General features: G+C 33.6%; 4 protein-coding genes across 5 annotated transcripts; 1 reads left to right on the top strand and 3 right to left on the bottom strand.

The window, feature by feature from the left end:
• Positions 1–307: 307 nt before the first annotated feature.
• Positions 308–3,874, bottom strand: LOC128885087 (nuclear pore complex protein Nup107). The gene is made up of 7 exons (XM_054138901.1): positions 3,199–3,874; positions 2,647–3,134; positions 2,362–2,569; positions 1,443–2,296; positions 1,051–1,368; positions 703–954; positions 308–623 (listed from the first exon to the last, which is right to left on the bottom strand). The coding sequence occupies exons 1-7, from the start codon at positions 3,719–3,721 to the stop codon at positions 522–524; spliced, it is 2,745 nt and encodes a 914-aa protein (XP_053994876.1). The 5' UTR covers positions 3,722–3,874; the 3' UTR covers positions 308–521.
• Positions 3,875–4,026: 152 nt separating this feature from the next.
• LOC128872090 (mitochondrial-processing peptidase subunit beta) lies at positions 4,027–6,670 on the top strand. Its single transcript, XM_054114471.1, has 7 exons — positions 4,027–4,200; positions 4,633–4,851; positions 4,924–5,309; positions 5,386–5,579; positions 5,647–5,816; positions 5,880–6,134; positions 6,199–6,670. Exons 1-7 carry the CDS (start codon positions 4,132–4,134, stop codon positions 6,337–6,339), a joined length of 1,434 nt encoding a protein of 477 aa, XP_053970446.1. The 5' UTR covers positions 4,027–4,131; the 3' UTR covers positions 6,340–6,670.
• Positions 6,671–6,910: 240 nt separating this feature from the next.
• Positions 6,911–8,656, bottom strand: LOC128872149 (MOB kinase activator-like 3). 2 transcript variants are annotated; one of them, XM_054114680.1, is made up of 6 exons: positions 8,292–8,656; positions 7,936–8,086; positions 7,630–7,857; positions 7,449–7,564; positions 7,170–7,380; positions 6,911–7,056 (listed from the first exon to the last, which is right to left on the bottom strand). In XM_054114680.1, exons 1-5 carry the CDS (start codon positions 8,334–8,336, stop codon positions 7,216–7,218), a joined length of 705 nt encoding a protein of 234 aa, XP_053970655.1. In that variant the 5' UTR covers positions 8,337–8,656; the 3' UTR covers positions 6,911–7,056; positions 7,170–7,215. The 2 variants fall into 2 exon arrangements, with proteins under 2 accessions (XP_053970655.1, XP_053970578.1); XM_054114603.1 differs by having other exon boundaries at positions 6,911–7,380.
• Positions 8,657–9,552: 896 nt separating this feature from the next.
• LOC128885167 (mitochondrial proton/calcium exchanger protein) lies at positions 9,553–14,243 on the bottom strand. The gene is made up of 6 exons (XM_054139038.1): positions 13,883–14,243; positions 12,941–13,392; positions 12,687–12,857; positions 12,292–12,606; positions 11,315–12,226; positions 9,553–11,227 (listed from the first exon to the last, which is right to left on the bottom strand). Exons 1-6 carry the CDS (start codon positions 13,938–13,940, stop codon positions 10,841–10,843), a joined length of 2,295 nt encoding a protein of 764 aa, XP_053995013.1. The 5' UTR covers positions 13,941–14,243; the 3' UTR covers positions 9,553–10,840.
• Between the last annotated feature and the right edge of the window lie 335 nt (positions 14,244–14,578).

Below are 14,578 nucleotides of genomic sequence, written 5' to 3'. Positions count from 1 at the left end.
GAGTAGACAGCGACTTTGATCTCGAACTGAGAAAAATTGTCATTTGAAAACGGAAATTGCTGTATTTATCTATCGTACGCAAATTCCACATACGAAGGATAGTAACGATGTATGGTATGAGGTTAGGAGTGGCTGCTCTAAAAGTTGTGAAGTCACGATGAGTTATTATTCTCCAATGGAAATATCTCAGGATATTATACACGTTCACTGTCCCCTAAGTTTTCTCCTCAACCTTTCACGCATTAAATCTACAGCTTTGACAGCGCTACATTTATTAACGATTGGGTAAAAAGAAGCGTCTAAGTCATCATGAGGTATATAATATATTATGATTATGAATTATTGAACATTGTATCAAATTTTATATTCACTTCTTGTGGTTGACAATAAACTGGTTTTATAAAAAAGATAGAGGCGTTTTGTACAAGTATGTTCAACATACGATTTTCGCACAATCGTATCGTGTAACATAAAATTACATATACATTCTTCTCGATTAAAGTGTAAATTCGCTACAAGGTTCACTTTGGATAGCCCCAAGGATCTTTCTTTTGATCCATCAAGATAAGGGATGATTCGCAGATTTTCTTGAACACCTCGCGTAATCTACTCTTCTGGAACACCTTGAACAAAATTAAAGCATTGATTATACTATTACGCATATGTAACATTGGAACGTTTTAAAAAATCGTAAATAAATACTTTATAAAGTTGATATTGTTCGGAAGCGAGGATATCCGCTAATTGAATGCAGCCAGAATGTTCGTTCATTTCAGACATCACCGAATGAAGAAGAAGCGTAATTTTTGGAATACAAAGCTCCCGTAATTTTTCCATCTGGTGTTCTCGCGATTCTTCGTCTAGTGTACGTGACTCGTCGTTATTATTATTTGAATCGACAAGCCAACCACCATCCGGAAACAACAGTACATTGAACAGTAGTTGTTTGACAGCCTACAAAAGAATTATTATTTTTTCAAATTTCTATTTTGTTCGACTATGTAACGAAGATTCTTTTTTAAATTTTTATTTCAGTTTTATGTAACGAACCTTCGTGTGGTGTTGCATCGTACATTTCCACCTTTCCATTTCTACGTTATACTGCGATTTCTTATGCTCATGTGCAACTTTCTCGGTAAAAGTGGCATACGGTGGTAATTCTTCTAAAGGTATAGGTTTTCCATGATGATAATGGGAAAACCATTCCGCGAAACCCTCTTGGGCATCGAGATAAGTTTTATAACAAAGATATTCTCGAATCGACGAGGATGCTCTTTTCGATAGATTGTCCGATATCGTGAGATTCGTTATAGTACCTTCCATTGTTGGATATTCAGCCATAACAGATTCGATAGAATCCTCTGGAATCTGACCATAAAATGAACACATGATAAAATCCTACTAAGAGTATAGAACAAAAAAATCATATTTCAACATTGCACCTTGTTAAAAGCTTTACGCGCGGCATCAATTTTTTCGTTGATTAAGAAAAATCTTATAAGAGCGTTAGTTTGCCACAATGCTTCTTCCCTTTGACTTGGATAAAATATTAACCAGTCTAACGCGTTAATCTTCTCCATGTCTGCGTCGGTTATAGCACCCTGTAAATCCGCCTGTACGATATCCAAGTTCTTAAACCGTATACTTTCTACCACTAATTTTGTGATCGCTTCCACGTTCAGATTCGCATCTTCTGCCGCAGTCAAGCATTTTTTGCGCTGCTCGTAATCTTTTATCATTTCTAGGTAGCTCGCGTAACTTGTTACTTGAGCCTCCTGAGGCAACATAGCTGTATAAAAAGCAATCAAAATCGGGTCGTCTATTTCGATTAGAATATTAACGTATGCCGATAGAACTTTATCTCCAACTTTGTCATTTACGTTTTTCCCAATTTGTCGGAAGAAAAATACTAAGTGAGCTAAAAATCGTAAAAAGTGAGGATCACAGGTCTTCCTGTCTATCATATTCTCTATTTCTTCCATCAATTCCGGTATTTGATCCAGAATCAAGTATTTCTGAATAAGATGATCAGGGTCGTTCGACTGTGCACGAGTAGTCGGATTTTTTGACGCGTGGAGTTCTTTGAACACGTCTTCCAGCGAAATTTCATTCTTCCAATAATCGTCAACCATATTCGTAAAAGTTTTTGTCGCTAGATCTCTCACCACTCTTTCGACTTTTATGTCCAACAGCGTTTTCATGTAAGCCCACAGCGCATCATGCCATGAAAACGCCACTTGTAACATTTGTTGGACATTTCCGCATAGGCTAGCGTACGTAGCGCGATAAAATTGACCTAAACGCAAGAAACAATTCCGATTATTAGAAACGGCAGTTATGCGAATAATAAAGAACTATTACCTATGCGTTTATCCTGAGAAAGATCCCATGCGCACAATTTCCAAAGACTTCTAGTAGGATTTCCCTCGATAGGTAATTTGGTATCAGATAACGGATTTTTATAATTAGGGTCATGATGAGGTATCCATCCTAACAAGCAAGCAGCTCTCCAAGGCTGTCCACAATTTTCAGCCAATGCTTGTGCCTTTTGGAGACGACCGCAACGTACCTATTTGATAGAATATATTTTATATTTTATATTTCATTCCCTTGTTTTATTTAATCTTTCAATCAAGAAATTTATACCTCTATAAACATTCTTTTTTCAAGTCTTGCATTATCTTCTCTGTCCAAGTCGTGTAAAGGTTTACCTTCTCTTATTGGAGCATCTGGATCAAGGGAGGACACAAATGGTCTAGACATATGAAAAGGAATTTGTTCTTTGTCTTTAATCGCAAGTTGTCGTACTGTATTCTCCCATGCAAGAGTTTTATCTGTAAAATGTTCGGCCGACGAATATCTATCTGCCTGATCCAATGCATTCTTTTCCAACCAATCTATTATTAATTGATATTCTCTGATATAACTTTCTGTTTTAAATAAGTTGTCTATTATGAGTTTTTCAGATATATAAGTATTATTTTCATCAAAATCATCCTCCATTGGAGTGGGAAAGTTAAGGCTATTTATTCGATTTTGATATAGACAATAAATAAGCCTCCATGTGTTCCTTTCGTTCTCCAATGAAATTTCTTCTTCCGACACTTCCTTGGATTCTACTTTTAATTGCATGCCTGTAAATCAAAGTTCACTATTATATGTCCTATGTCCTAATAGAAGTCTTATTTCAATTCATACCTCTCATTATATCTAACGTATCTGAACAGTTCTGTATAAAATCTGCAACAGTATCAAACACTTGTGTCTCTGAGAAGTTCATTTGAATACTATGTAAAAAGTCATAATACAGCTTAGACATGATCTCGCGCCAGGGTTCGTTTGCTTTCAAAATCATGCCAGTTGCTGCACTATCTTCCATCATTTCCCTTAAAGTAAGGTCATTCTTTTCCGAAGTAACCATTATATCACGTATTTCGTGGGGTGCAATCGTCAACGAATCGTCCATGTCCAGAACATCGTGAACTTTCATCGATTTTGAGCTCAGGTACGATTTGTTCAGCAGTCTTGGACTATTGATGTCATTCAGCTGACGGGAGTCATCCGAATCTTTTCGTACGTGAATGCTATTTTGCAAAGATATCCTCTTCGGAGTTGTGCTTTTTCCACTTAACCTCAAAAATGACTTTCGTTGAACATTCTCTTGATTATGCATTTGCATAGATCGTTCCAAATTTTCCGTAGTATCGTGTATTTTATCCATTGTTGAACTATTGATTAAAAATCATTAGCGTTAATCGACGCTATTATTTTTCCTCATTTGTTTTATACAACTGTATCCCATGTATCCGACGAACGATAATTTGATAATCGTGCCGGTTTTCGAATGACACAGTGTTGCCAATGGCACAAAATTTTCCCAGAAAATAAATTACCTAAGTAAACATTTGGGATATTCCGGAGTTTTGTCGTGCAAACTTGCATATCGCAGCTCGTGCTGCTCCCACTACTTTACTAAGCGGTACAGTACATACGTTATAATATTGACATTTGTAAATTTTCTGTGTCTGGCATACTCTGCTATCTGGGACTACCTTGGTCTTGGTCCATCCTGATCGTAAGGTTGTGTTCGTGCCAGTTGCAGCCAGTTGGGTGGTTGCGAAGTAATTGAAAATGGCGACTCGTCTAATTAAAGTTAGTTCTGCATTGCGGACTTATACTAACAAAACTAGTCTCGTAAAGGTAAGAGGATTTTAACTTTACAATATGACTTTAGTTGTTGAAATATATTACGACAGTTCCTTGAAATTTATATTCAAAACAAGATGTTCTTATCGAGACGACAAATCATCGACTCCATTTGCTCCTTACGTAATGAGAACAAAATTTCTAAAACAATTGTAACAATAAGAATTAACTGTTTAATTGATAACAAATGACATTTAATAAATGAAATTCGGTGATGTACATTAGAATACTTGTATCAAGATACCATAACCTCAACTTGTTCAGGTCACCTCATAATTGTATTTTGCCAGTGAATACGGAAATTTGACAGTTACGTTTTATCTTTCTCTAATTATTATACACTACCAACCATGTATCGAGTTATCTCTCTAATTAAGCGTTTTTTAAGGTATTTCTTTGTTACTTGCATATAATTTATATCCTTAGACACAAAAGCAATGGCACTCTACAGCACCATCCATGAAAGAGATCCTTATCAATCAACCACCCACAAGGGTCACAACTTTAGATTGTGGTATGAGAGTTGCAAGTGAGGATAGCGGTGCTCCAACAGCCACAGTAGGGCTGTGGATTGATGCTGGCAGTCGCTTTGAAACAGACGAGACTAATGGAGTGGCACACTTTATGGAACACATGGCTTTCAAGGTAAATTATTTTTTAAAGATATACCTCTGTTAAAATGCTAGAAGTCTTAATTGAAATGACAATTATTAACAGGGAACTACTAAACGTTCACAAACTGATTTAGAATTAGAAATTGAAAACATGGGGGCTCATTTGAATGCTTATACAAGCAGAGAGCAAACAGTATTTTATGCTAAATGTTTAGCACAAGATGTACCGAAAGCTGTAGAAATTTTGAGCGACATCATACAGAATTCAAAGCTTGGCGAAGCCGAAATTGAGAGAGAACGTGGTGTTATTTTAAGAGAGATGCAGGAAGTTGAAACAAATCTCCAAGAGGTTGTGTTTGATCACTTACATGCTAGTGCCTATCAAGGTACACCATTAGGAAGGACAATTCTTGGCCCTACTAAAAATATTAAAAGCATTACACGAAATGATCTTGTTGACTATGTAAAAACACACTATGGTCCACCTAGGTACGTAATTGTAAACTGTCAATTTTTATAAAATGTTCAACTTATGTCTATATTGTATTGAAATTCTTTTTCTTAGATTTGTTTTGGCTGGTGCTGGTGGTGTAGATCACAATACACTGGTAAGCTTAGCCGATAAACATTTTGGTAAAATGCAAGGACCATTTTACGACGAGATTCCACCGTATTGGGAACCGTGTCGTTACACGGGTTCTGATATACGAGTTCGCGATGACACTATTCCTCTTGCACATGCTGCGATTGCTGTTCAAGGTAGGAAAAAAGTTAAGTCAAACATAACTTTTATAGAACTTCAGCATTTAATAGATATTTTTTAAAGGTGCTGGGTGGGCAGATCAAGACAATATTCCCCTTATGGTTGCAAATACTCTCGTGGGAGCATGGGATCGTAGCCAAGGAGGAGGTGCAAATAACTCAAACCGCTTAAATCAAAATCGTTACGTTCGTGAACTGTGTCATAGTTACCAAAGCTTTAATACTTGTTACAAAGTATGTATTATCATACAAATGTTCCATTTTAAAGTGTATAGTAACTATACTTTTTTTTTACAGGACACAGGTCTTTGGGGTATATACTTCGTATGCGAGCCTATAGGATGCGAAAACTTTGTTACTAGGTTGACTCGGGAATGGAAAAGGTTATGTGTATCAGTTACAGAGAAGGAAGTTGAGCGCGCGAAGAATATTCTTAAAACAAATATGCTCCTCCAGTTGGACGGAACAACTGCAATTTGCGAAGATATTGGTCGACAGATTCTCTGTTATAATCGGCGTATACCACTTCATGAACTCGAGGCCAGGATAGATGTAAGTATAACCTATATATAAAATATTTTACATACAATTTATGTATTAATAAAATTGCTTGCAGAGTGTAACTGCCAAAAATATTCATGATATTGGGATGAAATATATTTACGATCAGTGTCCAGTAATTGCAGCAGTCGGGCCAATCGAAAACTTGCCTGATTATACCATAACTCGTTCCAAAATGTTCAGCTTGTTCATGTAAAAGCATTTCTCAACACAAATTTAGAACGAGTCGCCAGTAACATCATTTTTAGTAAAAAATTAGGATTAAAGTAAGATTGCAAATATTTAATTCATTTTTCGTAAATACTAATTGTTCAGATTTATTCATATTTATTATTCAAATTGCGATATGTAAGACAAGTCTATGTATATTCCAATAATAATTTGTAGTCTCACTTTAATACTTGTTAATACTTATATTTAAGTGAAATAATAATTTATCAATTGGTTATACCTAAATCATTGATGTTTACGAAATTGTAACAGGTATTGATGAAATTAATAATAAATCATGTGTGTACTCTTCCACACATCACATGCTATTTTATTTCTGTTACACTTTATGTACGTATGTATGTACACTTACATATTACTATGAAATAATTTCATAAGTAATGTTACCTAGTTATACAATTTGATTACGAATATAGATAGGAATTAATGTTGAAGTATGTTGATCACTGTGTTTCTACAAAAAATAGTATTTAGCACATAAATCATAAATGCATAATTTACTATTACTTATCATAATTAATTACAAAGACATATACTTAAATTAATAATTTTGTATTCCACATAGAAGGATTACTTTTAACGCAATGGTGGAATTGCGTTATTATTATAGTAATAAGATCATAAATTTGAGCGCTATACATAATAAAGCTTTCGATAAGATTCTTCCTCGAGGTACTAAATGCTAATAAAAATAGTTATAAAAATCATAGAAATATTAATATTTTTTAGCATCCTAATAATAAACAATTTTGTCATTACTTTTTTGTACTTGTACTTATATTAAAAGAAACTCACTTTTATAGTTTGATTACCATAATTATGCAATTAATAAGTTTCATGACTACCTAGCATTACTTTGCGGTGCTGTGGTCAATGTTGGTGATGCAGTATCTTTACAAACTTTAGCAGTCATTTCAGCCAATGGTTCTAATTCTTTTGTGCTTATTAATTCAAATTCTGTTACAAAATAGTAAAAATGTTTGTAACATGTATTCACGTGTGCTTCCTGAAACAAGCGAAATAAATATGAATACTATGATAAGAAATATTAATATACAAAGATATGAAACTTACTGCTCCTATTGCTACAATACGGTCAAAATGATGTATATAGACATGAACAAAAACTCTAAATAAGCGCGTTAAGATTTTTCTACACAGCGGTACAAATGTTTTTGGAAATGGTACATCTGTAATAAAATTTGTCCATAATTAATTTATATCATAATTAATTTAACACATCTAAATGTGTTACCTGTTGACACTGGAAATATGGTTTCATTATTTATTTGTGCTTCAATCCAATCCATCAGAAGACTAACATATTGTGGTGCTGGTAATGCTGTTGGCTTTTTATATTTTTCACCATCTGCCCATAAATATTCAAAACGAGCTCCACCACTCATAGTTGGACAGGATGCGGAATCACAATATTCAGAAACAGTGCCATATATTAGGTTTATTCTATTAAAAAAGTCTACAACTGAAATTATATTGTGTGTGAAAATGATAACTCAAAGGGTTAAAATATAAAAATTTCTTAACATAAACTTTTAAGTACCATGAACAGCAATCCAGTCATTAAGATCCTCTCCAGGAGGCAGTTTCACGGCAGACCTTAAATTAATTCCAGAATTAAGGGAAGCCTGTGCTTGTTTATACAAGGAATATCGTAATGTTCCGTGAGTAAACTTCTTCTTTGGTCTAAATGTCTATATCGAATTAAAAAAATTTGAATCAGAAGTGCGTAATAAAAACATTGAAGGCATATACACGTATAACAGCTTGATATAAAAGAATAAGTATAGTTATAACACGAGGTGTTTTTATATAAAATTCATCGATAAAACTATATATTAGGTTAGAGTATTTGTTGTAACGCGAACAAATACCGTAACGACAGAGAAAAATATTCACCTTTCCTTTCTGAAAGAATTCCATGAAACCACTCAACGCAGTCATTGCGGTTACAATTATACAGAAACAGTAATTATTAAACAAATACCGAGCTAACCGGTAGTGCAAATTTATTTCGTGCTATGTCCATGTGAGTACTACGAATCGAAATTTTGTATCACCCATGTATAACTACTAGATCTTCCCATTTTACAATTGCTTATGAGTTCTTTAATTGCATTCAATTTCAATTAGTATATTAACTTTCTGCAAATAATTCAATTACTTTAAAAAAGGCTATGAGAAGGACAGAACTGCCCACCAATTTGCCCTCTTTCTCAGCAGGAGAAATTTGGAACTTCCAACCAGTGATGCCAGTCGAGCCGGGTGTTAACAGTGTCGTATCAACGGTAACAAAGGGGGGCTGTGGCTATTGTCGTGGCTATGAGCACAAAATCATGAATATTTGTATATTGTCTATACTTTTATATTGTCTTTATATATTGTCCTATCTTTATCCTTAAATCATGAATATATTTGTAAAATTATGAAAGGGTAATTAAGATACCCTTTAAGATGCCCGGCTGCCATCACTGCCCATAGCCTAAGTTTATTGTAAGAGTAGTTCCCGTTTTGCCGCCAGATGGCGAGTGAAAAACGGACAAATTTTTAGTGAAAATAGTTTCCAGTGATCCAGCTAGATGGCGTCATTAACTAAAGAGACGATAATTATTGCTGTTAACGTTTAAATATTATGTGAATATAGTATATTATAGTCTTAGAAAGCAAAGAATCGTATTAATTATGCATTAATAACAAATAAATGTTAATATATTAAAATGTGTCGGCGGCGCCATCTAGCTGGATCATTGAAAACTATTTTCACTTAAAACTTGGGCGGTTTCCCACCGATGGCGTCACTACTGTACCAGATCACTCGCCATCTGGCGGCAAAAGTGAGAACTATTTTTATCGCGCGATACTATTTTCGTGTCCATGAAACGCATTACCAAAGAGTATATTAGATCTCTTGCGCATTACATTCACGTATACTACCTCTGAACTATACTAAAGTATAGAATAAACGATGCCGTGAAAGTAATTTTGCTTAATAACGATTATTGATAAAATGATTTTAACAGGGGGATATTCAAGGCACTGAGAAGTTAAACAGTAGCATCTAAATAAAGTTGTAATTGTAGAAGATATCGACGATCTTTTATTCACGTATCAAATGTATGTACGTGGTTGTATGGTACACAAGGTTTAATATAACAATGACTGTACGTGAATATCTTTAATAAAAATAATCGTACATTTAAATTAGAAAAAATATTTCGAATAAACTATATTTTTTACATAAATAGTTTATTACATAGACAGGCACTTTAATGCACAAAAGTAAAAAAGTAAATGTTACCCCGGACACTATTATTATTCGCGTATTCCCCCGAAATAGATATAATATTTGTATAATAATACATCGTAATTGTGTTGTAATTTTGTGCAAATATATGTCTGCACATTACTACACAGGCATAATCAATTTAATCTTCTTACCCCAGTTTAATGTTTAATTATTATAGCAATTATACATTATAAATTCAAACAATATTTACGATTTTCAATTATAATAAATATTTTACTTTCAATTGCCATTAATATTTAATTAACATTCAATTTGAGATTTTTTTTTCATAAGCAAGGTTTAGATACTTACTACTTAAATGTTGCATGCTTTATATAATTGTTTGTTTCTTTATATAATCAGTACATACATGTAATGGACAGTTTTTCTGTTTATGTACGTTACAATTAGTAAAATTACTTTATCTATAAATGTACATTATATCTCTTCTCAACCTCAAGCATAGAGGTAATATGTTAACAGTTTCAAAGCAAAACAAAAATGATCACTCATTGTCGGTGTATTATAAATCTGTTACAACAGTCAATACTCAGACAGATGGAATGATTCCTCATGGTAGTACAATATTTCGGAATTGAGTTTCACTGAATTAAAAAAACTGAATACTATTATATCCCATAGCCAGCCACCAATGTCAATTATAGTAGTAATGTCACGTACAATTTAAAAAAAAAAAACATTTTTAGCGTTAATAATTTATAAGCAAGGTAGTCTTTTCGTGTCCAGCACAGAGATATCTTGCAAATCGTGGATCAAATTATACATTGATGCCATTAAATGCATCACAGTCTTAATGACAAACTCAAAATCTGCTTTAACTATATAACTATACAAAAGTTAGGTTAATGTTATTTATCGGTTTTAGTTCAAAATTCTAAGTAAGAAAGACCATGTATGTAGAAGCAAAGTGCTTTAATACACACATGGAACTATTGCAATTATTTATTCTGTACAGTCATTTAGAGCTGTATATCTTCGAGGACTTTTTAAAAACGTACTTACTGTATAACCTCATTTGGTAAAGAAATAGTTCCCGATCATGTTTATAGAGATGAAAATGCCGTATCTCTTTCGATTAGTGTCCAGTGAAGAAGTTGTACTAATAATTACGTACATTAATTTATAGTTTATTGTGCGGTAATCATAGGTGCTTAGAACCTTCCGCTTTTTTTGTCGTTGGTGGAACACCAGGCGCTAATGGAGCATTTCTGACTGAATCAGAAGTGGTATTACTTTTAAGAACTGCAGCTGACTTTTCTCTTTTCTGTTCAGGTGAGCGTGGAGCATAATCTTCGTCTAATTCTTCTTTTCCGTAACCCTTTTCAGTCGTCACAGGTGTAGCAGGAACTGGAGATTTTGGGGAAACATATTTCGTTTCAGAATCATTTGCTTCAGTTGAATCATTTTGCAATGTTTTTTGCAATTGTTCATCCACTTCTAAAATTTCCTCCTTATCGATCAATTCAATCAATTCATGCACTTGATTTTTGCTGAGCTTAATATCTTCTTTTCCAATCAATTCCACTACCTATAAAAAAAATCGTATACTTTATACCAATTTACATTTAAATGTATATTTTTTTATTCGTATCATGTATTGGATATTATGTATTACCTTCAGAACGTCTTCGATCTTTATAGAGCCGTCTCTATCGTCATCGATCTGTCCCAAGATTTCTGCTATGCGTTGCAATCGATGATCATCAGGAACACTTTGAATGCGTTTAATAGCTGTGATTAATTCGTCTATTTTAACCAACTCTTCCTTTTCTTTTGAAGAAACACATGTTTCTACATCAGCGCTTCCTGCTTTTTGTTTAACCTGTTTTTCAGATTCAAGTTGTTCTAAAACCGCGTCCATCTTTCCTATCATCTTGTTCACTTTCTTAAATAATCGTTTGGCGCCCTTAGACACTTTAATATCTTCTATATCCTCTTGACCTCTTGCAGCTGCTTTAATTTCATAGAGCTCTTTTAAATCTTCTTGATAGTCGGCCATCTCTTCTTTGAGCTCTTTTAACTCCTCCTTCTGCACAGACATTTTCTGATTGTCCTTTCCAATGGAATCTAAAGCCTGTTCCAATACTTTTACATCTGTATTCGTAATCTCATCAGTTTGAGTGCTTTGCACAGTGACTGATGGTTGTGGTTCGTTTTCTTTCTGTTCCAGCCGCTCCTCTTCAATTTTGCGTTCTTCCATTTTAATGATCTCAATATTCGTTTTGTGGTCTATTTTACCTTCCTTCTCTCCTATCGCACCTTGGGTACGTGCGACAACCGTATCAGGAAGAGCAGATATCGTAGCCTTCAATTTGTCTGACATGGGTATTGTTTCTGGGACCATAAGTGCTCGAGAAAGAAGCAATAACGACGGCGGAACCTTCTTATTTAAACTTAAATCTAACCATTGAGCCAACTGCTCCCTCAATTTACTTTCTGGCAAGCCATATGCTCGCATTGCGCGTGCTCTACAAGCTTGTTGTAATTCGCTTCTAGTAAGACTGTCTATACCTTCTTTTTCGATTAGCTATAAAAATAGATGTAAATTATGGTACTATAGATTACGTTTATTGTCAGTAAAAAAAAAATTACCTTATCATCCGCTGAAAGACTTCTGAGCCTCATTCTAAGTAGAAATCGTAAAAAGTTTGTCGTTCCAAGTGTTTGCACATCCAACACTCTACATAATGCAACTAATTGTGGACGAGAAAGAGAATCTAATGTGATTTCATCCTCGAAAAGTTTACTAAATTGCATGATTTCATCGTTTGTGGCTGTAGCACCGGACGTTCGTACTTTATAGAAAAATTCTGCAAACTCTTTAGCTTTTTTTGATTTATAATCCGACGATTGTACTGCCATATCATCCAATGTTTTTTGTAGAAACTTAGCCATTTCGATTTTAATCTGAAATAAAAAAGTCGAATATACAAATTCAATAAAAATGATCGTAATATTAAAAACATTATAAAGTCACGAATTCGTACCTTCAGCGCTTGCTTTAATTTATCTTCTTTTTCTGTTGCTGTTTGGAAAGTAGATGGTAGTAAACCAGGGAAAAGTTTAATAGCAAGTGGTAGTAAGAATTCCATAAAGGGTACGATAATAAAAACAGAAAAGGGAATAAGCCTGAACAAATCGCCAGTTGTTTTTATAAGCTATTTAAAATACAATTCAAAAAGTCAAACAGATATTATTTGATAACATGGATAATAAATACACAACATTATTTATAACTTACCAGTCTGTGTTCTCTTCGACTGAGTTCTTTACCTTTCAAAATTCTCCAAACTAGCTTTGCAGAGATTTTCATATCAAGACCCAGTAATCTGAATCCATGATAATAATGTATTATTTCCCCTTTCACTTTTTGCCATAAGGTAGATTTTTCTGCCAATGCTTTTTGAGTACTGTGTACAACACTTGTTTCTGTTTTGTCTTTTTGTTCCTTTTGTTCCTTGATATTCTTCACAGTATCTTCTACCTTTGAGGATGATTCTTGGCTCTTCCATGTTGGTGTTATATAAATTGTACGGAGTTGTAAGTATGGTGAATTAATACTATTGCAGTTTTCTGTTATAGTAGAGCTTATAAATAATCTACTACTTCTTGAATCCCTTTTACCCATATAAATAAGTGCCGGGGATCCATTTATTTGATTGATATTATGCCACAATTTGAAACAGCAGTATTCTGAAATAAATGAATCTTGTCAAATTTTGTAAATTATATCTTCAATATAAAATGTAATTATATACACTTCTCTTTATCATTTCTTTAAATGTAACAAGCATTGTTGTATTATTCAAACATAAATCTTAAATGAAAACTATTATATCATTAGCAAAAAATTGATCGTAGATATATCAATATTATTATTCACAACAGTAAAAATAGCATTTCATTAGAAATACCGCTACACTGCGAAACCACGAACCGCATTATTATTAATACCTATTTCATAACATAACCTACTACTAAATTAATTTTTTAAGTCGTAATATTAAAGAAAGAAAATGATAAAGTAAAGTGTAAAAATGTTGTTAATCTGTCACAGATATTAATAACTCTATCTATAAATTCACCTGTTATATAAATATAACGTGTACAATATCTATAAATCACGCGTTCGAAATAATATTACAATTCTAATTTATTAACAATCGGAATTAATTGTACATACGTCGAATTGCTCTGCCCTGGCTAATTGCCAATGTTTTTCTGTGAATTAAAGTGTTCATCTCGTATTAGTTTTCTTTTTGTAGTTTTTGTACTTCTTCGGAGCCGTGTTTCTGTGCAAATATGTGGTAAAATACGGCCATTACACATTTTCCATTTCTGCCTTGAACATAGCGATGAGAGATCAAAGATCACATGTAATCACTTGTAGGTGTAGGTATCTGTTTGTAAGCTGGTTTTAATATTACTAGCGCGACTTAATGTTTGTTCATTTACTTCTATTTATTTGCGCACATTCTTATCGATATATCTCACAGTTAAATACAGCTCTTAATTTAATTAGAAGTCGCAGGCTCATCAATTTTAATGTGTTATCGACGATTTAAAAAAAATATACGTAGCAGTACTGCTACGTTAATCTTATTATTCATGTTGTTTTTTTATTGTTCGTTAAAAAGTCACCAAGCTCTGCCACCAATCAAGACTCCTTCTTCTTTGGCGAAGCGTCTTGATTCGTACCCAGATAGAGACTTTCTCCCTAGGGAAGAACAAATTCTTCGAGTATTCTTTCATACAAATCTCTTTATAAACGTATTTATATATTAACAATCTGCCAAAGACATTTGTCCTTTCTATTCAAAACAAATTCGTTCATTGACCTCTAAACGACCTCTAGAAATTGATCGACTTTTGGGTTATT

The sequence above is a fragment of the Hylaeus volcanicus genome, chromosome 1, assembly GCF_026283585.1.
Source record: "Hylaeus volcanicus isolate JK05 chromosome 1, UHH_iyHylVolc1.0_haploid, whole genome shotgun sequence".
Classification (NCBI taxonomy): Eukaryota; Metazoa; Arthropoda; class Insecta; order Hymenoptera; family Colletidae; genus Hylaeus; species Hylaeus volcanicus.
The sequence above is the reverse complement of the archived record's forward strand: the minus strand, read 5'-3'. Positions and strand labels throughout refer to the sequence as shown.

What these genes read in the sequence shown, in the direction of transcription:
- LOC128872090 (XM_054114471.1), top strand. Translation starts at nt 4,132, where the DNA reads ATGGCGACTCGTCTAATTAAAGTTAGTTCTGCATTGCGGACTTATACT. An exon ending in TGGAACACATGGCTTTCAAG is followed by an intron (nt 4,852 to 4,923) that starts GTAAATTATTTT and finishes AATTATTAACAG; the next exon opens with GGAACTACTAAACGTTCACA. An exon ending in TGCTGCGATTGCTGTTCAAG is followed by an intron (nt 5,580 to 5,646) that starts GTAGGAAAAAAG and finishes TATTTTTTAAAG; the next exon opens with GTGCTGGGTGGGCAGATCAA.
- LOC128885087 (XM_054138901.1), bottom strand. Translation starts at nt 3,721, where the DNA reads ATGGATAAAATACACGATACTACGGAAAATTTGGAACGATCTATGCAA. An exon ending in TACGTTAGATATAATGAGAG is followed by an intron (nt 3,135 to 3,198) that starts GTATGAATTGAA and finishes TTTGATTTACAG; the next exon opens with GCATGCAATTAAAAGTAGAA. An exon ending in CGATGCAACACCACACGAAG is followed by an intron (nt 955 to 1,050) that starts GTTCGTTACATA and finishes ATTCTTTTGTAG; the next exon opens with GCTGTCAAACAACTACTGTT.
- LOC128872149 (XM_054114603.1), bottom strand. Translation starts at nt 8,336, where the DNA reads ATGACTGCGTTGAGTGGTTTCATGGAATTCTTTCAGAAAGGAAAG. An exon ending in AATTCTTTCAGAAAGGAAAG is followed by an intron (nt 8,087 to 8,291) that starts GTGAATATTTTT and finishes AATTCGATATAG; the next exon opens with ACATTTAGACCAAAGAAGAA. An exon ending in CATATTTCCAGTGTCAACAG is followed by an intron (nt 7,565 to 7,629) that starts GTAACACATTTA and finishes ATTTTATTACAG; the next exon opens with ATGTACCATTTCCAAAAACA.
- LOC128885167 (XM_054139038.1), bottom strand. Translation starts at nt 13,940, where the DNA reads ATGAACACTTTAATTCACAGAAAAACATTGGCAATTAGCCAGGGCAGA. An exon ending in AATTAAAGCAAGCGCTGAAG is followed by an intron (nt 12,607 to 12,686) that starts GTACGAATTCGT and finishes TTTTTATTTCAG; the next exon opens with ATTAAAATCGAAATGGCTAA. An exon ending in GTCTTTCAGCGGATGATAAG is followed by an intron (nt 12,227 to 12,291) that starts GTAATTTTTTTT and finishes CTATTTTTATAG; the next exon opens with CTAATCGAAAAAGAAGGTAT.